Genomic DNA, 27,959 nt, shown 5'->3' on the forward strand with positions numbered 1-27,959 from the left:
AATGAACGTGTTAAGTGCCTAGTAAATAAAGCTGTCAGATGAATGTAGTGGGGTAAAAAGTACAATACAATACAATATTTCTCTCTGAAATATGTATAAGTAGAGAGTGGCATGAAAAGAAAAGACAGGTAATGTACAAGTATCTCAAATTTGTACTTAAGTACAGCACTACATTCCACCACTGTAAATAAACATATGTCACAGATTCAAATAAACCCACAGTGTGCATGTTTTATACACAGGACATACATGAATTCACTCATTAAGATGATTGCACACTCCATACGCATTTCTAAAGGCATTTTAAACGTTAGTCTGTTATCGTCCTTCAGCAGACTCCGTCCCCGTGTGTTTACACTCACGCTTCACTAAGTGGCTTGTCAGCATTGTTTGTAGTCGGACCAAATGAGTATAAAGCTTGTTTCGTTGGGTTCAATAATGCTAACAAGCATTTTCTTTTCAAACAAAATGAGAGACTGAAATTTTAAATGTCAACCAATTCCCTCAAGTCATTTGTACGCACTCATTCTCCAATACAACAGCATTAAATCTGTCGACACACAACAGGCTCCTATATAGTGTAGATTTACAATTAGTCTCGCTGGGCAAGCTCTGCAGTCCAGTGACTTGACCATGAAAAATGGAGCTACAGGGTTTCACTGCAGAGAAGGACATCCACCAAACCAAACTCACTACTGAATGTTCCTGAAGTTGGTGATGCAGGTTTCTAGGGGCTATTTCTCTATTTTAATAGATTTACATTGAGGAAAAAAAACACCAGGTCACGTTTATTTTTTCTCTCTACAAAGTCACCTTAAATCTAGATTATTTTATTAGTATGGAAGATTTTAAAAAATAGGATAAAGGACTTCCTGACCACCGAATGCACACATCCTGTTACAGAATTCAGATTTCCTTAGCGTTTAATGTCATTTTTCTGTTGTTTGCTGTTTGTTACTATACGTTGAGACTTTGATGCTGCTGCCTTGGCCAGGACTCCCATTTAAAAGAGATTCTGAATCTCAATGGGATTATTTAAATAAAGGTTAAATGAATGATTGAAGTAGAGTTTAGAAAAGAAAACCTTTCAGTTGTGGTCGGTCATACACTGCATGGCCAAAAGTATGTGGACACCCAAGCATTACACATATGTGATTGTGGAACATCGCTTTTCCAAACTTTAAGCGGCTGCTATAACAGCCTCCAGTCCTCGGGGGAAGGTGTTCCACCAGATCTCGGGACCTGGCTGCAGGGATTTGCTCCCATTTAGACACGAGCATTAGTGAGGTCCAACGCTGATGTTAGGTGATGAGATCCGGATTCCCACTTCATCCCAAAGGTTTCAGGGCCACCGCTACAACTGAGGACACTCATTTATATTGTGAATTTGTAGGTTTGAGCTATTTGAATTTTAATTCAGGTAGTGTGGAGAAGGCTTCGAGACACCATTTTGACCACGGGTGGTAAACTCATTTCAGTTCAGGGACCACAATTTGATCTCAAGTGGGCCAGACCTGTAAACCACTTCCAGAAAGATCAGGAACTTTATCTGCCACGGAGTTTCTTGTCAGCTTGACGATGGCAAACGCAAGTTGCTTCTGCGACGACGGCGTTGTAAGGCCATTGTAGAAAAAAGAAGTATGTCATGGACCCTGGAGAGAGGGGTAATATTCCGAGAAAATTTTTTTAAGATTAAAGTCATCGAATTTACGGAAAAAAAACTTGGATATTCTTTGAGATTAAAGTGGTAAATTTGGAATTGGGAATTAATTACTTCTCTCCAATTTTCACACTTTGCAAAGTCATCCAGTGGGCCTGATTGGACCCTTTGGGGGGCCAGTTCTGGCCCACGGCCCGTATGTTTGAAACCCCAGATTTAGACCTTCATGAAACAAAACCCACAGAAATTGAACAGTAGCCTAATTGAATCAAAACAATATGAAAATACCAGTAATTCAGTAAACATCTTTTTGGTTCCGCTCCAGACTTTCTGACAGTGGTGGGGGCTGTTTCTAAAATCCTCTCTAAGGCCCTGGTTGTACTGGGTTCTGAAGTTATTTATCACTGCAACAGCAGTCAAGTTGCATTGTGGGTAATGTAGGCGCCAGGCTTGACAAGAAAGAGGCATCTGTTTCTCCTGCATCGATTTGGATCTTTTTCCTACAACTTTCTAGTGCAAAGCTAAATTGGTGGAGAACCCTTTGAAGAACTAGCCTAAATGATGCAGCCCAAACCATAAAAAAGAGCCCCAGACCAAAACTACACACAAAATGTGGACTTTTGGCTATTTAGAGAAAACAGTTCTTATTGGACCCGGATGAAGGCATTTTAGACATACAGAAAGCCTACTGTGGATGCCTGATGATGTGACACGTTTGACAGGCTGCTTGAAAAATGATGATCTCTGATCATCAATCTCTGATCTCTCAGATCTTGGTTTCTCCCTCCAGTAAATGAACGTAAAGTCCTGATACCACCAGCAACGCATCAATCCAATAATACTTATAATTATAATAATACTGCCTCCGTCCGTCCGACGTCTCCCTTGGTGGGGACAAGCCTCGCCGAGAGACAGCCCAGTCAGCCCCCGGACACGGACGCGCACACGGACGCGCACTCGGGAGCGCGCACTCGGAGCAGGTGGTGACTCTCCTCATAAGGAGCAGGAGACAGTCCGGATGTTCGGCACATCCCGGGGTGCGCGGAGAGCGGATACAGAGGTGCTGCTGCTGCTGTGTGTGTGTGTGTGTGAGTGTGTATGTGTGTGTCGGTCCTGTCCGCTGTCAGTCTGCACCCATATGCCTGAGCTGCTATTCAAACCATAAACTACAACGAAGGAAAACTACAACAAACAAACAAGCGCGGGTAAGGAGTTCTCTTTCTACATGAATTGTGTTATTGGCAGTAAGTGTTTGGGCTGGTTATGAGCGGAACGTAAACCCACCTAAAAAACCCAGCCTAAAAAAAAGGGTTTGTGGTGTTTCCGGGGTGCTCAGAGGAGTTTGCAGTGACTTTATGATCATTTTAGCCTATGCCATTTTTTTTATATACATCGTATTACCTTATTTTATGAAACAATAGGCTACGACATGTTACCTATTAATAGTTGTCAGTCCTGCAGCGGTTGACGAGGATCCTCATTAGACTAGGACTATGTTATATGTAGCCTACTGTAGCCTTACCATCTGATTTCCATCTGCGCGTAAAAACGCATCAATGTTACATCTTAATAATGTCACAAAAGTTAATAACTTAATTCATGCAAATGGTTTTGTTTGCAGTTTCACTGATTAAAAAGAAAAGAGTCAGTTTGACTTGCAGAGAGAGAGAGAGAGAGAGAGAGAGAGAGAGAGAGAGAGAGAGTCGATAAACATACGATTTGAGAGGAAGAGTGACTGTCCGCAAACAGCGAATTAGATTAGATTTGGTTTGAAACCGTAAAAGCGGAGTTAACCCGATAATCTACTGAACTTTAGTGATGTGCGGTGTTTCCTGCTGCCGTCATGCTTTGCGATCACATCACCATCACCAAGGGATTTATATGGCTGAATCTGGTGAGGAGAATCCGAAATGATTGCAGCCATTATCTCTTCTTGACAGCTCATTGTTGCTCAGTGCACACCAAAGACAGTGTAGAACGGTGTGTGCTTGTGTGTGTGCGTGTGTGTGTGTGTGTGTGTGTGTGTGTGTGTGTGTGTGTGTGTGTGTGTGTTTGTGTGTGTGTGTGTGTGTCAGAGAGAGAGAGAGAGAGAGAGAGAGAGAGAGATAAAGGAAGGGGGAGAACGAGGGAGATTACAGTCAGGAGTCTCAGTGTGACACCATGCAATTAAAAGTGAAACAGGGCTGCGAAGGAGCAACATTTGTGGACTCGCATAACGTTAATGAATAGCAGCTCAATCAGCAGGGAAGCATTAGACATGATCAGGAGTGTGGAGGGACCCCATAGTGAGCCGACCTCGGGCCAAAAACACAACTCAGACTCACTAATAAGTGAATTATATGAAAATGAAAAGATAACCCAAGGACATCATTTGATGTTCAAGTGGAAATTAATTTAGTATTTCCCCAAAAAAAAAAAAAAATCAGCGTATGAAATCATCTGAATTTTTAACATTCATCTGGGAAATAGCCTATAGTTGTCTCAAACAACCATTAAAGGATCCCAGTTTGCCTTCATTTTGTGCTTTCGGTCAGCCACACGAGCACATGTATCTTCTGTTCCTTTTCATCCTGAGTTTCAGCCCCAAAAAAAAAAAAAAAGGGCTACATCGCTAAACTTGCATCCAGTCTCCTCCACCGTGGCGTGAAACGGGCCTTGTACGCCACTGCCAAGCGTGGCTGCATCTGTTTGATCAAGACTCTTTCAACATTGGCAGGCAGTCAACGCCGCTCGCTTCCACCAAAGTAGAGGGGTGGAGGGAGGGGGGGAGGAGGGAGAAACTTTGGGTTCATATAATGCGTTTACATGCTTCACTTGATCATCTCTGAACAGGAGCGATGACCGGTCAAACTGTTCCCATGCGGAGCGCCCGGACCCAGACCCAGGTGTCCTGTTTCGCGGCTTAGCAAAGAACAAGTTCTGTTGCTGGTTTTTTCGGAAGCCAAAGCTTTGTTGTTTTCAGCTGGCGTCCTCATCTGCCATGAAATGAAAGATGCCGCCGAGACTTTGTTCTAATTAAGACAGGATAAATCCTCCCTCTGTCTCTCTCTCTCTCTCCTGCTTTCATTTCTCTCTTTTTTCCCCTCAACTCTCCGTTTCTTTCTCCCCTCTCTCCGCCTTACATCTTATTTTCCTCTCAATTTCTCCCCCCTTCCTCCTCCTTCTCCTCCTCCTTCTCCTCCCTTTTGTCTCTCCCTTTCTCTCTCCTCTCTGTGGGATGCCTCTTGCTGTGCTTCTGGTGCTGTTTGTGTCTCACAGCATTTTTGGAACATGCCTCTATGTGGGTGTCTGGAAGAGGTTTCCCCGCTGTGAGTGTGTATTTGTGTCCATGCATTGATTGTAAGAAAGTCTCTGAGTGTGTGTGTGTGTGTGTGTGTGTGTGTGCGCGCGCGCAGGCCTCAAACTGGAGATAAGGGGGCCACATCGCAGGATGTTGCTGATGTTACCACGCGTCAGTGACAATGTTCTAGTCTCGGCCCACATCTGTTGTACCTGCGACTAAATTACCACTGAATCATTTGGTGTCTCCCTGCTCTCTTGCTCTGCCTCACTTGCTGACAGATGGACCTTCCGTATGGCTCTTGTTTTTTTTTTTTGTGTGTTTTTTTTACCACCCTGTGTTGCTTCCAGGGGCCTTTGCCATCCAACACACACCTAAAAAGCTGCAAAAACAAAACCCCCCTCCCAGTCGACGTGTGAATCCCACCGATATTGTCTGCCGAGGTTTTTATTTTTATTTTTTTTGGGAGACAAAGCACTTTTATGTTGCTGAAGTCAGTCGTATTGGCCCTTGAGGAAATGAAGTTTTATGGCGTTAACTGCAGCTTGGCAGAGGTGTTTATTATGCAGACGCATTAACCGGAGCTGTAATTTGGGTGCTTGTTATTGAGCTGATATTTATGATAATTTGGTGGCGCAAACAAGACCCATTTTACACGAGATGAGAGATATAAAAGTAAGTGTTTATGCATCAAATATTCAGCATTATTACTCTAGACGGAGAGGAATGGCTCTGTTTGGATTGTATTTGTGTCACAACAGATAAGGCGTTTATCTTGTCTTTGTGACTATTACAGTATATTGAATCCTGCATTTTTCTTCTCATTATCTGTCATGTCTGTTTAGAGCAGATACTTGAGCTGCTGCTCAGGGAATATTCAAAGATATTTTAGCTTGTTACCGTGCAGACACACACTCCCACAGTGACCTGGACTATTTTCCTAACCGGGAGCAGTAACTTCTTGGAGAAATAGTCGTGCACATAACCCAAACTAAGTCGTTTTTCACACTTTGGATTTTGTAACGGATGAAACAAATGAGATAACACGTGTTGATTGAGCTTTACAGGTGCTGGTACACTAGATAGATTTTTAGTTACCTTTGGATGGAGCCAGGCTTAATGTTTCCCCACCTATTTCTTTTATGCTAAACCTAATTGGCTTCTGACATATCTTCTCATCCAGCAGAATGAGCGTATTTCCCCAAAATTCTGAGCTATTCCTTTAAACCTCTAATCTCTCAGTATGTGGCTAGGAAATCTTGAAGATAGCCTCTGCCTGACATGACAGCTCTGCTTTAACAGCCTGTGTCCGGAGTCTTTGTTTGCTGGATCCTTATGGCCCTGCTGGTTGCTACGAGAGATAAAACAACAGGAGCAGATGGCTCCTGGAGGTTTGGTGTCACAGCAGGTGTAGCTAAAGAAGATGCACACGTACAGCAGTTTAATACCAGGGTCGCCTGGCTGCCTTTCCTCTCTCGCCTTCCACAGACCTGGGTCCACTCACTGTTAAGTATATTTTATATATATATATATATATATATTTATAACTAACTGCTTAAGGGACACACCGCTTGATCACAGACTGGAGAGCGGTCTCTGAACTCATCAGATCTTAATCATCCGGCCATCCAGTCGTGCCCCCTTTGCAATTTCTTGCAAGATTAGCTATCACTTCACACTTAACACACTCTGCTCTGATTCATGTGTCCCTGGTGGCCGTCTCACACTGTACGCTGTGCTTTAGAAAAGCTTCTGGCACACACATATATTGTGTTTCCAACAAAATGTAAAACCATGATAACCCAATTTTAGCTCTCCTAGTCTGGCATCCTAAAGAATGTAATATTGATTTCTTTTTACTGTTTAAGATTTCTTTATATTTTATATTGTGGTTCATGTTTTCTCTCTGTACATTGCTGAGCTCACACATCTATAAACTCAATATTACGACTTCAAGATCTGACAAAAAATCCTGACTGAGCTCAGTGAGATAATGTTGTCCAAGAACTCTGTTTACACTACTTTATTTATTTATTTATTTATTTGCTTTTCATTCGATTACTTCTGCACCGTAAATTTCCCCTGACATCACAAGCGTCCTCTTCACTTCATAGAGGATGTTTTCGACACACCTTAATTGCCCCGCGTAAACTGCACAGTGTAAGCTCAACACACACATGCATTGTTTTTTCTTTATAGTGTTGCTTTTTTATTTTTATTTTGGTAAACTACTGTGAAATGTCACCACTACTTCCAATTTAGCTGTTGTTCTGTTGGCTGTAAGGGCATTTCCTTGGCTATAAAGTCACTGTATCATCGGTGCTGCTTTAATGGGAGTTATAATGTCCACCGTCTAAATCAGGATTAATTGTGATTGTAAAACATGAAGCAAATGATCATTATGCATCTTGATTTATTTGTTTCACTGCAAATTATTTGTGGATCAAGCAATTAAATCTGTGGTCACATTGAAGAGTGTTTTTATGAATACAGATGCTGTGCAGTCCCTTATTCTACTTTTTTCCAGTATGTGGACTTTAAAGAATTAAAAAAACAAATTTGAATCAATTTAAAGGGACTCTCAGCTAATGTCTATTATTCCTCAGTGTTCATAACACAGTCCTCTGCCTTTATGCAAATACATTCAAATCATTACATTTAATAGCTACGACATGTCAGGTTTTAAATGTGTGCTTTATTGTATTTCGCTGCATGCGGTTTACCTTCTTTTTACCTCACTGTTGTAATCTCTTCGTTTTATAAACCCACCTCTTCGAACTTGCTTTTTCCTGTTAACAGACTTTCTCAGTTTTCCCTCCTTTTCATTACCCACCTATCCTGCTTTGCCTGTGCTTGTCCATGCACTTATGTGTTTTCCTTTTTCTTTTTGTGTGTTTGTAACCAAAACTGTAAAGCGTCTTTGAGTGTCTAGAAAAGTGCTATAAAAAATACATTTATTATTATTATTATTATTATTATTATTATTATTATTATTATTATTATTATTATAAAAGCCTTTCTCGGACGGACGGGTCTTGCAGACTGGCATCCGCTATAAACCCTATGATCACTTCATCAGATAGCTGTATTCAGTTTGTATCTGTCCCTATCAAATAAGACTAACTAAATTACTAAGTAAATGCATCAATAATAAATCCTTTCGTTTGAAGTCAAACATTTATAAGTGAAAATACTCATTCATATTAATTTTTAGAGGAAAAATAAATAATGGCTCAACTTTGCTTTTCTAAATATCAAATTAAAAGAGGATCTAATTAAAGCCCTTGGCAATTTGGATGACAAATCTTAGTTATTTATCTGTAAGAAATAAATATTCATGACTAAATAAACAACATTTAAAGTTAAAGTTTGGAGAAAAAAAAAACATCCTTAGGTATTATTTATAAAGAGTTCAAAATTTAAAATCTGACAGTGTGGGTGTCTTTGATCATCGGGTTTTGTTGACGGCACAAGATAACAACTGTCATCAGAATGGTATTTAAACGTTAAATCCTGATTGGTGCACAGAAATATGTGATATCATGTTTGACCAACAGAGCCCCGCTCAATTCAAACCAGAAATGTTCTCCAGCAAATGAGCTAAAACCTTTTTTAACGTTGGCAGAAAATATTGTGTTCATGAAAAGTGAAACCAATGCGGACGTGCCATGAACCTGTACTCTTTCTAAAGAAGTCTAGTCTATGAGAAAAATGAGTCCACATCTCACTTGATTTTTACCTCAGTAAGCAATTTCCTAATGAGTTTATGGCCTCAATCGCTAGTTTCAAGTTTTATCTAAAACCTACAATGATGTTCATTTTGTTAATGGTGGTCCCATAAAGCAGGGCCTGCTTTCGGGCGTGGCTACCTGGTGATCGAAAGGTTGCTACCATGGTAGTGTCGCATTGCCAGACCCTCCTCCACAGCGCTGCTGAGGAGGGTCTGGCTCCACACAGCATTACGGGATGGGAGAAAAACATGCTCTGGTTTATTGGCATTTCTTTAAACCAATCCCAATCGTCATGGGCGATGCTAAGCTCCGCACGGAGCCACGGTGCCACGGAGCCACGGTGCCGCTGCAAAATAACCTCGGGAAGGAACTTGTTTTGGTGGAACATGTGTACGTTCAAAAGTTGTTTTAGTCGTGCCAGAGAAAACTCAGATTGGAAAGATAGTCTAGCTAGCTGTCTGGATTTACCCTGCAGAGATCTGAGGAGCAGTTAACCATAGTCCTCAGAAATCCACCCGACTTTAGAATGCCAACCCAAAGAAAGTGGAAGGTAACGACATCCGGCAGAAAAGAGTGTTCTACGGTGGAATATAGACTACTACCACGGCAATGTCCTCAGGTTCTCAGTCAGATCCACCCCTTCTCTCCTCCCAAGCTCCACTCTCTCATCCAAATATGTTCACTTCTGGCTTAAAAACAAAACAAGATGGCGACGTCCAAACTCGAGGCTTCAAAACATTAGTCCGCAAACCATTGGGTGACATCACGGTGGCTACTTTTACTTCTTTTATACAGTCTCTGGTTTACGTAGAACCCATCAGAAGATTGATTGAACAGGTTTTAAGGATCTTTAACATGTTTTCATTCTTTCAACCAAGAACTATCATAACACCCTTAAAGTAGGGCTGGGCAATATATCGATATATGACGCTAGACACCGTCTTAAATTTTGGATATTGTAATGTGACATGTGTTGTCTTTTCCTGGTTTTAAAGGCTACATTATAGTAAAGTGATGCCATTTTCTGAACATGCCAGATTTACTAGCTGTTATTTGCCTTTGCCCGCTTAGTCATTATATCCACATTACTGATAATTATTTATCAAAAATCTCATTGTGTAAATATTTTGTGAAAGCATCCACTGTCAATCCAACAATATCGCCGCAATATCTATTTGGTCAAAAATATCGCCATATTTGATTTTCTCCATATCGCCCAGCTAAAGCCATCCAGTAATCGTCACTGTTCCAGCGTTGTCGTTCAAACGGTGGATTATCTCATTTGGGAATGAGAGTCGGCAGTTCCAGGCCACTTGTTTGGCCTCCCATCGCCTCAGTAGCAGATGCTCACCCTGCTGTGCTCTTCCTACAACACACAGCCATGTATAATACAGACTCTGGCAGGAGGCTGTGTTGTTCGCGGAGGTTGTTTATCACACACAAGAGACTGTGCTTAAAACCCGGAATGCCACCCAGAGTGGTCCATTACCGTCCTCATCCTCTCCTCAAAGGACCACCTGTTAGCGGCACATGAAAGTCTGAGAAAGGAAAACAGGGCACCGCTGTGCTGAGATACTCGGTCCCCCTCCACCACCGCCCGCCTTCCCTTTCACATGACAGGTCTATTCAGGCCTTAGATTTGATGGGGGTTGACGCATGGTGCCTTCTTTTTCCATGGAGGCGTCTTTCTTTTATGGACGGAAAATACATTTTTTGAAAGGTCGTGTCGTTGTGGTGCTGATTGGCTTCTGCTGTTATCTCCACCTCTGTTGATTCTACTGTATTTCTGCACATTTTGAGTGTTGTTAATCCTAAATGAGATTAACAGGTACAGACAAGGAATGAATGGATCTGCTTTTTCTTCTTTTGATTCCTGAGATCAACAAAAAATCTCCTGAATCTTGCTTACCTTAGGGATATTCCACCAAAAACTTTGTATTTGATACTCAAAGGGTAGATTTCTTTAGGTGGAGAATTTCTACATAGTTCAAGACTTTGGTTAGCTAAGCTATGCTAGAAAATCACTAATTCGTTCAACGCGTTGTTTATAATCGTTCCAAACTGGCAAAAAGCCAGCCATCATAGAGGGGGCACAATATTGTTTAAATATGGGGATAGCATGCACATTTTCAGATAATTTCTCCTGGAAGGCATTCACAGTCTTGCAAAAAAGGATAGAAATAGCTGTGTAACAAATTAAAAAAAGAGCGTTAGAGAGAGAGAGAGAGAGAGTTAAAACCCAGTTTACTGTTTTTATTTAATTTAATTTTAATTTTTGTTATTTAGTTCTGTAAGCAGATGTTGTATTTGTTTTCTTTTCTGTATATGTTATGACATTTTTGAATATTGTCTGATTAAATGTTGCTTCGGACCCCAGGAAGACTAGCTTATATAATAAATGGAAATAGTTTCTCACCTGTTCACACCTGACCAACTGGCAGTGGCTGTAAATGTCCATTTCAGAATGTTACAGAAATTGTCGGACCCAGCTCCCCTAATTCTGACGTTCTGACGGAAAGATGTTGGGTCTTTAGAACTGCTTGTATACTGGTGCCTTGAGTCTCCCCTGTAACACCACACCTTTTACACTTTCGCAGAGATGAGAGTGGTATCAATCTTCTCATCTAACTCTGGGCAAGAAAGCAAATAAGCACGTTTCCCAAAATGTTGAACTATTCCTTTAATAGCTAAATATCCAAGAGGGGTGCGATGTGATCCCTTAGACAATCCTCTTTCCACTCTGCCCCACCGCTCACTTAAGTTTGGATGTTTTCTTTGTTTTCTTAAATGAGCCTTTTGGTCGTACACGGTCCAGTAGCAGCGCCTCATGTGTCAAACAGACAGATCGTAATCTTGGCCAAACACTTTTGTGCGTGACACGGCCGATCGCCCTCCCCCCTCTGAAGGCCTGTTTGGAGATAAAGGTCTCACATCAGCAGCCAGCCTCACACTCTTGTTTGCAAACTGCACAGCTGGTCCAACTCCCCGAGGCCTTTAAAGTCCCTCAGGACGCTGCCTGCACCCGCACTGCAACACACACACACACACACACACACACACACACACACACACACACACACACACACACACACACACACACACACACACACACAACCCCGCGCCTCGGTTCGTCCTTACAAACAACTAAATAACCTATAGTAACCAAAGGGTGTGTGATTTCAAGTTGGTGTTTGTCAGTGTGATAAAACAGTAGAGACCTTATCAACCACCCTAACTATACCTTGCTGACACACACACATCCACACACACACACACACACACCCACCCACACACACACACACTCCCCAGCAGCTCAATACTTCTCCCTCATTGATTTTCTGTTTGTCCTGCACCAGCGTTTGTCTTTTAACACAAAGGAGTCACCTGCCACAGCACCATAATGCTGTTGTGTGTGTCTGTGGCGGTGGATTGTCTCATCGTATTGAAGTGGAGGACAAAACAAAGCAAATCATACTTAGAAACGACACCACGACACCACGTGTCATCTCAGAAGGAAAGGACAAAGTGGCTTTTTTTCTTATCTGGTACGTAATGTTGTCAATGAAAATTGGGATTTTGAGATTGCATTGCTCAGTGAGGTGACGACCATAGTGTGAGCTTCAGTGAGCTTCAGTCAGTCAAAATCAAAACACCTCGCACAACTCTTTTCACAGTACACCATGCTCTATTCACCTCGTTCAATGAGGTTGGTCAGGTTTTTTATATACAGTCTATTACACAGGTATGGGACTTATAGGTCACCATAGTATATAAAAAATGATTAATATTAACCCATTTACTCCTAAAGCGCCTGCTAAAAATGCCTATAAAAAACTATGTTATTCTGGGATAAATATCCTTATCTCCTGAAGCTTTTCTGAAAACATATTAAGAATTGTCAACGTCTACCAAAATCTTAATATCTAAGCCTCTGTAGCATGAAATAAAATACATTGTCAAGGTAAGAATCACAGGTTTTATTAAAACATGCTCCCTTAGCACTAACATACAAACACATTTTTCAAAAGATTCTCAAAAACAGATGGGTTATGACGAATACCAAATGCTGCGCCACGCAGCAGCCAGCAGGAGGTTCAGAGTTGCGCAACGCAGTAACCGACGGTAGATGTAATGTTTCGGTGCGCAGCATCCGGGACAAATGGGTGTTTAATATAACCAGAAACAACCTCCGTCGTTACAATGCAATATAACCCAAAATGTTTTGGTGAAGTGTATACAGCGTTTTGTGGTGAAGAGTTCTGCAACGTGTCTTCATGTTGACCAATACATATCAAAAATAGAGTTTTAGAGGAACAAAAGGGAGTTTTTGTTTACAATTTGGATAGTTTACTGCCTTAAAGTTCACAGCATCAAACAATGTTGCAGACATTTTGATATTGTGACGTTGGAAAAATGCTCCCTACTTTAAATGTATTGATTTTATTTTCTCTCTCTCTCTCTCTCTCTCTCTTTTGCTGACATTAAATCTAAATCTAAATTGAGCCTTGATAGTAAGCTTGGAACCTACAGATGGGAACAAAAACTCAACACCGTCATTTTAACCATGTTTGTCCAAGGTGCCGTGCCTTTAATGCACACACACAGAACCTCATATTTCCCTTCAGTCACACCTCACAGATATGTTGACTTTTGTAATGAAAGGTACGGTGGGAGGGCTCTCGAGATCACGGATTAGGCAGCGATGAAGGATTTGCGCAGTGCAGTATGTCATACTGAGTAAGGCATGAAGGTTCAGGAATGAAGGCTGGGAAGTCATTTCTAAAAAGAGGCACAGGTGTCTGTCCGCCTTTTTATTGCCAAGTCGAGATAAATGGGCTTGCACACAAGAGGCTGAGAGTGATGTAGTCTGAATTTGTAGGAAGGGTGATGGGACGAATGAATACAGCGGAAGAGTGAGCACAAAACCTGAGGACTTCTGTGGTTTCAGATAGGGGCTTCTACATTAAACACCAGACGGTTTGCTGAGGATGCCCTTTTAAAGGGATTTTACACTTTTATGTGACTATATAATGTATGCCCAGAAGAAAATCTCCTTTATGCATTGGTTTACACAGCAGAACAAAAGATCACTGCCTGTTTTTTAAATATCTCTTTTCAAAACTCTACTACTGTGAATTAGGCTTTAGGTTTGCTGTCAATGAATGTAGGGCTGTAACAAACTATATTTTCATTAGCGATTAATTAAAACTTCTAAACCCCCCTGACACTTCACTCATTTTTTCAATCCAAAATCAACACTATTTATAACAACTTGACCACCTCCTCTGCTCCTTCAACCGCCACACCTGCCTCCCCCTCTCCACCCTCTCAGGGGCCATCCACACGGAAACGTTTTTTTGTGCAAACGCCCATGTTTTGCATTGTTTGGGCCGACCGTCCAGACGAATCCTGCAAACGCACTGCCTGAAAACGCACTTTTTTGAAACCTGGTCTCAGGGTGAAAAAATCCAAAAACGGCTCTCGTTTGGCTTCGTATGGATGGTAAATACGGATCCGTATTGATGATGTCATCGCCACACCCCTCTTTTACACCCTCTCCCACGGCCGCTGACGCCCACAACTGCGGTGAAGCTAAGCGAGCATGTCCCATCTCCATGGTCAAACCAGCTCACTTCATCTAAATACTGTGTCTCTGCTCCCTGACCCTTCCCACTGGATTCTACACAAGATATATTGCTAACGTTATGTAGCCAACGTTAAACATTGCTAAAGTAGCTGACCACTCCAGCAGCGAAGTAACGTTAACGTTAGCTGCTATGGCTATCTGTTTATAAAGTGGAAGTAGACAACTTATCAACTAGCTAGCTAATCTGTCTGCTTATAAACTCCTTGAACGGATAATAGTAACTTTTACCACGGCTTATTGTAGAAAGGCTATTAAAAAGACATCATTCATGGATCATTGATGTTTGTTTGACTGCCGATGTTAGAGCTAGCTAACGTTAGCACGCTAACGTTAGCTCGCTACTAGCGCGCTGCAATCATGCAAAATAAAAAGCAATCCAACAGCACATTATACAATGTAAACAAAGACACGTTTTCTTGCGGCGGCCTTCATAAAATGAGCAGTGGTGAAAGGTATTATAGTCCACGGATGTATTAAGAGAACGTTATAATCTAGCTAGTCATGTTATGATGGGAAGTGGAAGTGACTATGCTCTTCTTCTCCGTTTTTTGTGAATGTCTGTAGCAGAAACAGCGCCGCCTATAGGCCTGGACTATGAAGTAGCATATTGAGTCATTTACAAGTGGATTCGTTTGGACGCAACTATTCTTGAAACGAATCCAGGGAAGACGGGTAAAAAAAAGATCGTTTTGGTACGTATGGACGGGGCCTCAGTCACTCTCTCATTTGTCTTTGCTGTCCCCTGTGGAGCTTTCACATTTCAATACAGGTATGAACAGCTCCGCCTGCAGCCTTGATCCCATCCCATCAGCTTTCATTAAGACCTGTCTACCATCCATCGCCCCACTACAATCATCAATTCCTCTCTCAGTTCCGGATCAGTCCCCACAACACTCAAGCTTGCACCCGTCACCCACATCCTCAAGAAACCTGGTCTAAACCCTGACACCATGTCCAACTTCCGACCCATATCCAACCTCCCTTTCCTATCAAAAATCCTGGAACGTGTTGTTGCTACTTAAAATAAAACCCACCTCTCCTCCCCCTAACCTGTTTGAACCATTTCAATCAGGATTCCGCTCACAACACAGCACTGAAACAGCCCTCCTTAAAGTCACCAATGACCTCCTTCTCTCCTTTGACTCTGGCCACCTCACCATTCTTATCATGCTCGACCTCACTGCAGCCTTCGACACCATCAGCCACTCCATTCTCCTGTCCCAACTGGAAACCTACTGCAACAACAGTGGCCACGCACTCTTCTGGCTTCGTTCCTATCTCACCAACAGACAACAGTTCATACAGATCAACAACTGCACCTCCTCCATTGCTCTTCTGTCACAAGGTGTCCCCCAAGGTTTGGTGCTTGGTCCTCTCCTTTTCATCCTTTACATCCTGCCACTCGAAAATATACACAAACATGGTCTTCACTTCCAATACTACGCCGATGATGTCGAGCTCTACATTTCTACCAAATCCATCACTACAGCTATATCCTCCACCCTGACCAACTGCCTCACCGATAATCAAACCTGGATGCAAACCAACTTCCTCCAACTCAGCTACAATTAATCCAACTTGATGCTCATCAGCCCGAAATCCCTCACTGTCAACAACTCCACCCTGTCTCCATCCCCACACATCCATAACCCTGGGAGTCATCTTCGACAGCAACCTCACTTTTGAAAACCACATCAACCAAATAACCAGAGCTGCTTTCTTCCACCTCAAAAATATTGCCTGTCTCCGTCCATCAATCACCTTCTTTGCTGCCGAAACTTTGATTCACGCCTTCATCACTTCCAGAATTGACTACTGCAACAGCATCCTCTATGGTTCATCTGCAAAAGCCTTAAATAAACTCCAATACATCTAAAACTCTGCTGCCCGTCTCCTCACACACACCTGCTCCCGTGATCACATCACTCCCGTCCTTCAGAACCTCCATTGGCTCCCTGTTCCCCAACGCATCCAGTTTAAAGTCCTCCTCCCCACCCACAAAGCCCTCCATAATCAGGGTCCTTCCTACCTCACAGACCTGCTCCACTGCCACAATCCCCCCCGTAACCTCCGCTCCTCTGACACAAACCTACTCTCCCCACCACTCAGGACCAAGCACCGTACCTAGGGTGACAGAGCTTTCACCATTGCAGCCCCCTCCCTCTGGAACTCCCTACCCATACACATCTGTGACTGTACTGACCTGGACACATTCAAAACACTAATCAAAACACACCTCTTCAGATCAGCTTTCCACAAACAATAGACTTACATTTCTAACCTAGTTACTGGTTTTATTGTTTTTGCTTGTTTTATGTGTTGGTTTTATTGTTTTTCTGTTTTTAATGTGCTACATGTGTCTTGTAAAGCGTGGCATGTAAAGCACTATATAAAAAAAAATTATTATTATTATTATTATTATTATTATTAATTAATCAATTCATCATTTGATTCATAAAATATCAGAAAATAGTGTATCATTTCAATCACTATTTCCGAAATGTCATGTCTTCTCATTACTTGTTTTGTCTGTCCAACAGTCCAAAACCTTAAAATATTCAGTTTAAGATCATATAAACAACGAAAAGCAGCAAATCCTCATGAATCCTCATTTCTTTCTTGAAAAATAACTTCAAAGTAGTTTTTTGATTCATTTGTTTTCTTCCTGCAATTACCAGGTAGACATGCGCCACATGTAGGCTGAGACACCAGCAGCAGCAGCTGGGGTTGGAAACTGATCCGTGGCGCTTTTAAACTTTATTCTTAATTCGTCACATACAATTGACAGTACAATGTACTGTGTATAATTCAGTGTCTTGTTCAGAGACACTTTGACATGTGGCCGGAAGAGCTTGGGATTGAACCGCCAATTTCGTGGTTGAGAGGCGACTCTACCACAGCCATCCCACACTTTGCCCTTTGCTGCACATCATCCCCTTTCCTTCTCCCTCTTTACCTGTCATATAAATGAGTTCACTCAGGAGAAGCCCACCAGGATGTTTTGTATGATGTAATCTACCTAAAGTTTTGTTATTTGAATCTAATAAAAGCAGAATGTGTGCGGTATTGAGATGTATTTCCTCTTTCCAGCAGGTGGCGTTGTGCTGTACAGACAATGGCTCTCTCCTGGAGTCTCCTCCTGGCGGTCTGGTTTGCCACCCTGACACTGTCACACAGCGCTGAGCCTGGATCTCCTCACGGCAAGAGGAGACAGACCTCAGCAGGTGGCAGCAACGCCCTGCAGCACCCTCTGCAAGGTCCACAGGGCCACCGTTACAGCAGGGAGCGTGGAGGGCACGGGGGCCTGGGGGCCCGCGCGGCCAAAGGTGGAGCCGGGCTGCTCTCACACAGGCCCATGCACCCCCTGGCCAGGCCTGAGGATGATGGGACGGGCCTGGAGAGTTTGAGCCCGGTGAGACTGGAGATGGGCCCGGTCAGGGACAGAGACAGAGCTCGAATGAGTATGAAGACTCCAACCCAGACCCGGGAAAACCAGCTTCAAGGGACGCGCAAAGGAAGGGGGCATGGACACGGGAACGGGCATGGACACCATTTTGAGCACAGGAGACAAGGGAGTCGGCGTGACAAAGAACGGCATGGAAAAGGTGAGCTGTAAATTATAAATGCCTTGATTGTGCATGCTGTCATGGCTTGCAGATGTAATGGTACTCACATCATTCATACGCTTCTATCCATTAACAATGTCCGGCATGTTAACTCCAGGTTGCATTTTTGAAAATGTGACTGTTCAATGTTGTGAGCACCACCCAGGAAATTCTATCCACCTTCACTGCACTGAAGTGGCGGCAGTACTAGTAGTAGATATCTGAAAACCTGGACTGATAAAGCCAAAAGTCGTCTTCGACACAACACTCTAACAACGGCCCATTTAGCTTTGGATCATATCATAAAATTTTCCTTTGCCCAATTTTGTATCTTTAATTTGCCAATTTCATTTTTTAAGCTGACATTGGTGAGAAGTCCTGAAAGTGCTCAGAAAATTGGGAAATTTAAACATCTACAATTCATTGCGAGCAGACAAAAAAAAGAAAAGAAACTGGTTCCACCACAAACAACAAACACCACCAATTTGAATTTGAATGTAGTAGCCATAACACATCCGAATGGTCTCTTTCTGTCTGTCCAGGGTTTCTTCCAGAGCCTGAGCTGAGCTCTGCGTTTAGGGACAGAGATCTGTTCGAGGATCCTCCCTCCTCCTCCTCCTCCTCCTCCTCCTCCTCTGCCGCCTCCCCCTCCCTCAGCCTGACCCCACCCAGTGAGTCCCCCTCCCCCATCGTCGCTGTCTTTGGCTCTGGCTCCTCCATGGTTACCACGGTGATGAACGAGCATCCCCCAACGCTGCCTCCGGCCTCCACCAAACCCCAGGTAACCCCAACGAAACCCAAGTACTTATTAAAGGCTGCGTCTGTTGTGCCTCAGTGTGATTCCAGTGTGCGGGGGAAATAGAGCGAAAATGGGCCCCATTATTGCAGTTATGCGGCAGCAAACCTCATAGTTCATCTTGGAAATGATACACACTGCAGCGTGAACCTGAAAGTGCAGCCTGTGAAAAATATCCTCCAGCAGGCCAAACTCACTGGCACTTGGTCACAGCACGTATGATAGATATAATACCGTATAATAAAAACTACGCCTCTGGGATCAAAATCATACTGTTCAGATTCCAGCAGCACATTTTCTGTAACGTCCTTTATTAAAACCATGGCAGGACAAAACGTATGTGAGCACGGAGAGTCTTTTTCGTGTCCGACTGTGGGCACACGCACTGAAGAATCATGCGTGGGGCCTCCACTCACCACCTGTCACGCTCGCCCAGCATGATGCTTCAACATTACGCATAAACAGCATTTATAAGGGAATAAAAAAAAACAACCCGTGTTTTCTTCGAGCCTCCTTCGATCTTGGAGCCGTTACAAATGAGACTCTTTAAGACAAGATGGAACCTGATGTCAGTAGATACTGAGCCAGCGCCCACTGCATGAAAGCTTTTACATTTGTCACAGCTGCTGTTACAAACACCCAACAGCTTGTAGGGCGTCCGTGGGAAATATCTGCCTCAGTTTTACAGGATCACAGACCGTGTTTGATTGACAGGTTTTTTTGTTGTGGAGTGCTGTTCAAGTCAACACACAAAGTTGTTGCTGAGAAATAAATTCATGGATTATATTTAAACTGAGGTGTTTAATCAGTAGGAATGACAACAATATAGACAAATATGACAGAATACAACGGAGCATTTTATTGTAAGAAATGGAACCACTGATTGAAGATGTTCTTCTGAAAGGATTCTTCAGTTCTATTTATAAATCCCAATGTGACCTCATCCAGCTTAGGGGCAGGTCCAGCTACTAAAACCAATACTACTGTGACAACAGTTAAAACTGAAGAAACGTCTTCAATCAACACTCCAGTCCAGTGATTTGGTATTAACTTTTCAGACATTGTACAACCTGACTGAGATGAACTTTGTTGTAATTTCATTAGTTTATTGGACAGAACCTATTCTCATTGATTAACAGGAAAATAATAACTGTTAAAGGAATACGCCACCGTTTGTTGAAATAGGGCTTATCACGGTCTACCCTGGCTGTAGATAGGTGGGTCAACGCATTTTTTGTCTCAGTGCAAGTAATTAGGTTGTTTTTTTTGTCTTTTGTTGGCTCACTTTTACTCACAACATAGGATTCCATTCACTACGCTAAGCTAACTAGCGATGGCGCTGCTGGTGTGCACTGGACTATAACAATGCATGCACAAAAAATGTGTTGGCCCACCTATCTACAGCTAGGGGAGACCGTGATACACCCTATTTCAACCAACGGTGGCGTATCCCTTTAATGATCCATAGTTAGGAGGCTAATCTTCATCTGTTGCCCCTGGCACCCTAAACGTTGCCTTTTTTGAAAGGCAATTCAAAGGTGCCATGTTATGCTCATTTTCATTTGGGATTCACCTAGGACATGTTTACATGCTTTAATGTTAAAAAAAACACATTATTTTTCACATACTGTGTCTTAATGAACCTGTATTCACCCACCCTGTATTGACGCACACACGCGAGCATTCGCCAAGGCTTCTTAATTAATCTTCGATCTTCTGTTGATGGTTTAATGAGCAGATAGCCCTCTGCAATTAATCTAATTGATATTTCCATATAGGCTTATTTCCTGTGCGTGAAAGGGAGCAAATATGGATCTGTTTCTGTGTAGAGGTTGATTCTTATTTTTTGATGGATGTCTTTTGTGGACCGAGAATTCCTCAAGAGATGCCTCAAAGTCCTGCTGACTTAATTATACTGTCCAACATTTCTATTTTGCTTCCTGTGTGATGAACGTGATGGCGTTAACAGTTTTATGGCTTTTATTGCAGAAGGTTATGCACAAGTAATCCACGAAGGACTTTTGTTTTATAGCAAAGTTATAAATTAGAGCCACAGTATAAGCTCAATTGTGTATTCTCTGGGGAACAAAAATGTCTTCATTAGCTTTAGATGTCTTAGAATGAGGCTTTGATTCTTCTTTTGTTCACATTTCACAGTGTTGGCAAGTACAGATTGACTGTAGCATCAGAGGCCGCAGTCTGCATTCTTTATCCTACCAACAGTCAACATTGGTTTCTTTCAACCATGAACAAGATCTTTCATTAACCTTTATTAAGTACTTTTAGTCACCTCAAACTTTGACCAAATCAAGTGAAAGATCAGAAAAAAAGTGTTGCATATTGGTCATTTTGAAAGGCGAATAGATTTTTTTGTCGCTCAGGTATGAGTACTTGTTAGTCTGATCAGTAGCAGTATAACGCTGGCAAACATGATAAAACCAGGATTAATAACACGCCTAAAGTGGCAGCACAAACCTACTGCTATTTTTTTTTCTGAAGGAAAGAAATACTGTCAGAATCTTTGTAAACGATTTACTTTAAAAGACAATGCTATGAAGGTTTTACCAAAAAAAGTGGTTGACTTTAAAACAATGCACACATTTTAACATCTTAAAAAAATAAAATCCCATATACAGCACAGGAATTATTAAATGTCCACCCAGGATCACTTGCATGCTGCGTTAGTTGCCTGCTGCTCTTACTGGAGATAAATAAAGCCTGCGGTTGTGTGTAATGAACTGTATGTTTCAATCTATACGTCTGTATATTGTATATCTATTAACGACACAAATGATGTGATATATATTTGTATTCCAGTCTGTGGGCAGTCAAGTTCTCTGTTACCAATCGATTGGTTTTTAAAGCTCTTCTTCTGTCTCCGTTGACTCTGTGAGGGCGTTTTATGAATCATTACTGCTGCTCGTCACAACACAAGTCCGATGTGTTTCATTAAGAACACCCCAAACGTGTTAACCTGCAGTATTGATAGAAAACACAGTCAACAAATCAAAACATAGTCATCCACTGCTCTGGTGTGTGTAATTGTAGTAAGTGAACATTAATCCGAGAAGACAGAATTTAACTCTTCAATGTATTCTTTTCAGCAGCATTATGCTGTATAGTGTTGATTCTCAACACACATCTTCTTATTCATAGTTGTCTTTGAATAGATAAATAAAAAGATGTTTTAAATATTCCCATGGAGGCAGAATTTAAATTTACACAGCATGCTGAAACTAATTGAAGATGGGATTAGGTGTTTATAGATCTGCATTTCAGCATGTTTAAACGCTCCTGTTTAGATTTTTCTTATACAGAGTGTGATTCAAGCCGGTATGCAAATGTTCCCACTGAAATCAACAGAAAATGTCACAAGTTACATTTCCTTTTTTTCAGAGGACTGGAAAAGCAAAAGGACAAGGAGAGGTGATGCCAACGTTGGACATGGCGCTTTTTGATTGGACAGACTACGAGGACATGAAACCTGTGGACACTTGGCCGTCTTCCAGGAAGAAAGGTTAGTGATGGGCTGTAATTGTGAACATGTGGTCATAAAAGGCTCTGATTTCAAGACAGGATTGGTGGAAATATTCTGTATCAAACTCCAATCCTTATTGTACCAGATTATTTTAATATATTCAAATTATAAAAGACAGAGTCTACAGCCATGGTAGCAGATCAGGCTGTACTCTGGCACATTGGTGCTTTAAGAGAAATGCCTGTTATCAGCATGCTAACATGCTAACAATGACAATGCTAGCATGTTTATGTTTGGCAAGTAATGTCACGTTTTCAGGAGTGGCCGGTTTGGACCCAAATGCAGTAGAAGCGACGAGGAAGTAGCAGACAGAGTTTCAGTGATTTTATGACAAAAATAAACAGAGTCCAGGTAAGCAGGCAGTAATCTAAAACAGAAAATGGGGAAATATCCAGGAACACTAGGAAATAGGCACAGGCAGAACTTATTGAGACCACTAACAATGACCACCAGACCACCAGACAAGAGAGCACACAGTGTAAATACACAAGGTAACAAGGGTCAAAACAAGAGACAGGTGACATCAGGGTTGATGAACAGGTGAAACACATCAGGGCGGAGCAGACAATGGGGAAAACACATGTGACACATGGGAAGTGACTCTAGAAAATAAAACCCAGGATCATGACAGGTACAATGTTTGATCACCATCTTAGTTTAGCATGTTAGAATGCCAAAGTAATCATTAGTTTTGCAGGTATTTGGTCATAAACCAAAATATGCGACAAAGTTTGATCTGATGGTGGTGCTAGATGAAAGGGGATCAAAGTTATTACGATTCCTTCCCATGGGTCCATGGATGTCTGAACCAAATTTTATGGCAATTCATCCAAAAGTTGTTAAGATATTTTGATAACCTCATGGTGGTGTAAGAGGAAACGTCAGAGGATCATCAAAATGATTAGGATACATCATCTGGGCACCATGAATTTCTGTACCAAATTTAGTGCCAATCCATTGATATATTTTACTGAATAAGTAAACATTTATTCTAACTGGTGGCGCAAGAAGAAAAGTCAGGGGATCACCATCGTCATTAGAATTTATCCCCAGGGGCCCTTGAATGTCTGCAAAGTTTAACGGCTATCCATTTAGTAGTGATTGAGATATTTTAGTCCGGACCAAAGTGGTTGACTGCACGACAGAACTTTTAACTTCAATTTATCCAGTAGTTGAGATATTTCACTCAAAACCACAAATGTCAAGATCAATGTGGGGTTAGAGGAAAATCCAGGAGATCCCCAAAGTCTGTAGGATTTCCCCTCTGGTGACCATGAATGTCTTCCATTATATCAATCAACTCCGTAGCCATCCCTAGTGTCACGCTAGGGATGGCTTTAAACTAGATCATTGACACTATTTAAACTGAACACAGACATTCAATATCTAAATACTAAGTGCAGCTGTGGGTATTTAAACTCATTGGGCTTTGCTATCATACATTAATGTCACTTTATATAAAGCAAAGTAGCCAATGAAAACTGGACTATCCAAAAAACAATGTGACCATGACTTTTTGCATGAGTAAACCCCTAATTTCTCTCCATTTCTGGCATGAGATCATTGCTTCCTACAATATATTAAACATTAAGTACACCCACATCTGACCAGTGTTGAAATTTAAATATAGGAGTCAAGTGAAAAGTATTCTTGTACAAATTTAAATGGCTTTACTGGAAAATATTTGTACCTGACATAAAAGCATAATGTTGTAACTGAATGAATCTGAAGTCAATTGATCTGTTGGGTTGAGGCTGTGTATTGATCAGACACCTTCAGTATCAAACTGCTCTGTTCATTTATTTTTTTTATTCTGCTGCAGACAAGAGGCGGAGTAAGAACCTCAGCAGTGGAAATGTGACTGTAGACGCTGACGCCATCGAGCCATGTGACCACCACCTGGACTGTCTCCCAGGTCAGTCTCTGAATGTACACTCCTGACTGCAATGCAATTTGTACAATGCAGGGGGGGGCGCAATGGGAATGACAGAGGCCCCATTCTCCCTATTACAAGTCAGTGTAGCATAGAAATTATTTGAAACTGTTATTTTAAGGTAAAATAATTAATATATAATGTTGCTTTACCATACCAGAATGTATTTGTAACAGTATGTCTTGTCTGTTGGGCCTTTTAAAGATTTAGTGCGTAACTTTTTTATATTAATGAACGTCTGTTACATCCATTGCCACATGAGTTGATACAAAGCTAATTAGGACTATCAGCTCCACCAAACTTTCTCTGTATTTCTTAGTATGGCTATGTTTAGAACATGGCGTCGTCCGGCGACTTTTGCGCAAAAGAACTGGAGTGAAGATAATTACCTCTTCTGAAGAGTCCATCATGTTTTTTTAATCCTCCGTGTCCTCCCTGGCTCCAAGTAACGTGGAGGAGGGACAGTAGTGATTTTTCTATGTTTAATATGAATCATCTACATGCCAATGTCACATGTTTGGTTGTTGAATGCAATGTGCTTGTTCCTTTAAAGGTTCTTGTTGTGACTTGAGACAACACGAGTGTAAACCTCACAACAGAGGCCTCAACAACAAATGCTACGATGACTGCATGTGTGAGGAAGGTGAGTGAGGAGAACTGTATATGGCTAAGTAGAGATACACGTTTGAACCCAGGCAGGCAGATGAAGCCCAATAGACAAATTGCCAGGAACGTAAAATTTAAGTTAGTTTATTTATTTTAACTTTGTGATCGCATGATTCAGATATAATTGCGTCAGGAGTTTCAGGGGGTTGTAGGACCCAAGTGCAAGACGGCAGACACACGAGTAAGCTCAAGGATTTATTTCAATAAAATCCAACAAACAAAAGGTGTCCTGGAACAGCAGGCTAAGTACAACAAAAACAGGAACAGGTAAAACTTCAAGAACACCAAGACCAACAGGGGAGATGACACACAGACACATCAAAGAAAATACAATGACCTGATATCAGACAAGGGAAAGACAGTGACTAAATACAGGAGGTAACGAGCAAACAAGGCACAGGTGATACAACAGGTGAAACACACAGGGCAATCACAAGGGAGGGAAAACACAGGAAGTAAAATGAGACAAGACAGAAACCTAGACCGTCAAAATAAAACAGGAAACAGAACATACAGACACACGGGAAAACAAGACAGGAACTACAGCTAGACAAGACAAGGGAGGAAACACGGGCTACAACAGAAAACAGAACAAATACACACACAATAACAGGAAACAAGAACAGAACCTCAAAACCAACAGAAACTCAAAACCATGACAAATTGCAGATATCTGCTCTTAACCGAGCGATGGCCTTTGCTTATTATTATAATATCGCTCATGTGATTACAAGGAACCAACTTCAAATAACTTCATGAGCCACAAACGGCAACAATAAGCGTGTCCAGCGTGTCCCAGCAGTGTGCATCACTTTTTAATGTCCACTGGAAACAGTTTCCATTATGTTCTTGCAGTACTTTTTTTAAATGCTGGGGTGGTAGTAGCTCAGCCCATAGGGAGTTGGGTTGGGAACCAGAGGGTCACCGGTTCAAGTACGGACCAAAATTCAGAGCGAGGATTACTAGTTGGAGTGGTGCCAGTTTACCTCTTGGGCACTACCAAGGTGCCCTTGAGCAAGGAACTGAACCCCTAACTGCTCAGGGTGCTCCACCAAGGAGCAGCCCCCTCACTCTGGCATCTCTTCATTAGTGTGTATAGCATGTATAAGTCCAGAGCATATGTGTGTGCAACTGTACTAACAGAGTGAAAATTGTGAATTTCCCCTCGTGGGATAAATAAAGGCATGTCTTCTTCTGCTACGTTTACACGTGGCTGGCTATTTTCATAAACGGACATTTCAACCTTACCATTTTCAGAAAAGTGTTCGTTTATATGTACCCATGTATGTATGCCGTCAATGCAGTTAAGAGCATGCCAGACCTGTAGGTGGCAGTGTAACGAGAAGCTCAAGCCCACGTTAGCCAATCAGAATCCCGACAATAGCAACAACAGCAACCAATCACGTCCTCTTCCTCTCTCTCGGCTGCCTAAACCTCCGTTTGTCTCAGTTTACAAACAAGGTTTTCCAAAATCTCCACTCTGGCCGGAGTTTTTTAGAAATAATTGTTTTCTGTGATAAAAACAGGATTTTCGTGTAAGGCCAAACCGCAGGAAAATATCTGCGTCTTCCCTTCGTGTAAACGGGGCTTTCTTCTTATAAATCTTGGTTTTTGTGTGAAATTGTTTTAAATTTACAACATAAATCTATCACATTTACATGTGATAGATTGTTTATGTGCTATTGGAGCTGATATCACTCAGGGCTCAATTTTTTTCTAAATATTTAAAAGTGATCACAGTGGTACCTTAGCACTTTCAAGATGTTGATTTTTACATTCTTAGATGTCTACGTGATCCAAAAACTAATGTCAGATTAGTTAAGAACTTGCAGTTCCTCTGATTTATTCACCTTAGCTTTCTGTATCTCACAACACATCCAAACCAGTCAGTTTAATCTGTTCAGCTAACAGCCTTTTTTATGATCTTTCAGGGTTTCGTTGTTACGCTAAATTCCACCGGAAGCGGCGTGTGACCAGGAGGAAGGGTCGCTGCGTGGTGCCAGAGGCAGTCAGCGTTGACCAAGGGGACTTCATCACTATCTGAGGAAGAGGAGCTGGAGGACAAGATGGAGAAGGAGCAGGGAAATGTCCCCATGACTACTCTGGCAGTACAGCCAAGACATCACATGACACCGCTAACATTCCGCTAAGTGCTAAAAGGCAACGGCTTGCTGGTTTTTCAAATGGATCCCACAATGAAAAACATCAAAATGTCCGCATCTGGTCAGTTCAAATTAAATAACAGGCGACTTGACTGGATGTACTTTTTGACTGTTGCATTGTGGGATGAGCCAGCAAATCACCATATTTAAGCACTTATTTACTTTTGTTCAAATCGATACATCAGTTTTCATTCAGTTTTGGTCACTACAGCATCATTACAGAAGCATATGTACATGTCTTTAAAGAAGGCTTTTTAAAGCTCACTCAGTCCACAATGACCAATGTTTTTTATATGTTTTAAATTGGTATAAAAGATTCACTTGGCTGGCAAATCTGTAAACATGTCATACGTTATGTGTTAATATTCACCACAGTAAGGGTGGCTGTTGGTTTGGTTTCAATTTAGAGCAAAAGCACATTTTATTTTGTTTTGGGAAACGCTTTTTCAAATGTCTTTCACAGTTTTTCCTGCACCAGATTGTCTATGTCCTGTTTATCTGAGTCAAACAATGTTTACTGATCATTTTTAGTGTTGCATTGATGCTTGGAGTCCCAAATGGATGGCTTTTATTGGTTCAGAAGCATTCAAATGGAGTCAGATAAGCTGTCACTCACAGAAATTATTCTAAAATGAGCTTAAAATAGTTTCTGTGTGACCTCTCTGCTACATTTTGCTTTTAAAAATGATTTGTAAATGTGATTTGAATCCAGCCCGCTGTCCTGCATTGTAAATATGAACGTGTTTGAACGACGTTTTGTTAACTTGACGCCACGTCTCTTTAAATGTACTCAACGGTAGAACGATAAACAAAGATGCTTGTTTGACCTTCCTTTTACATGTCTTAATATATGTTTTATTTATACTGTACTTAAACACATTTTTGTCCAGATATTATGTCTGTCTGTCTCTTTTGTTTTCACGATTAAACACTTACTAGGA

General features: G+C 41.7%; 1 protein-coding gene across 2 annotated transcripts; it reads left to right on the plus strand.

The window, feature by feature from the left end:
• The first annotated feature begins 2,680 nt into the window (after positions 1 to 2,680).
• draxina (dorsal inhibitory axon guidance protein a) lies at positions 2,681 to 27,909 on the plus strand. Of its 2 annotated transcripts, none has more exons than XM_028576582.1 (7): positions 2,681 to 2,865; positions 17,409 to 17,923; positions 18,466 to 18,704; positions 22,116 to 22,236; positions 24,080 to 24,172; positions 24,744 to 24,833; positions 26,788 to 27,909. In XM_028576582.1, the coding sequence occupies exons 2-7, from the start codon at positions 17,434 to 17,436 to the stop codon at positions 26,898 to 26,900; spliced, it is 1,146 nt and encodes a 381-aa protein (XP_028432383.1). In that variant the 5' UTR covers positions 2,681 to 2,865; positions 17,409 to 17,433; the 3' UTR covers positions 26,901 to 27,909. The 2 variants fall into 2 exon arrangements, with proteins under 2 accessions (XP_028432383.1, XP_028432384.1); XM_028576583.1 differs by having other exon boundaries at positions 17,412 to 17,923.
• Positions 27,910 to 27,959: the final 50 nt, after the last annotated feature.

The sequence above is a fragment of the Perca flavescens genome, chromosome 4, assembly GCF_004354835.1.
Source record: "Perca flavescens isolate YP-PL-M2 chromosome 4, PFLA_1.0, whole genome shotgun sequence".
Taxonomy (NCBI): domain Eukaryota; kingdom Metazoa; phylum Chordata; class Actinopteri; order Perciformes; family Percidae; genus Perca; species Perca flavescens.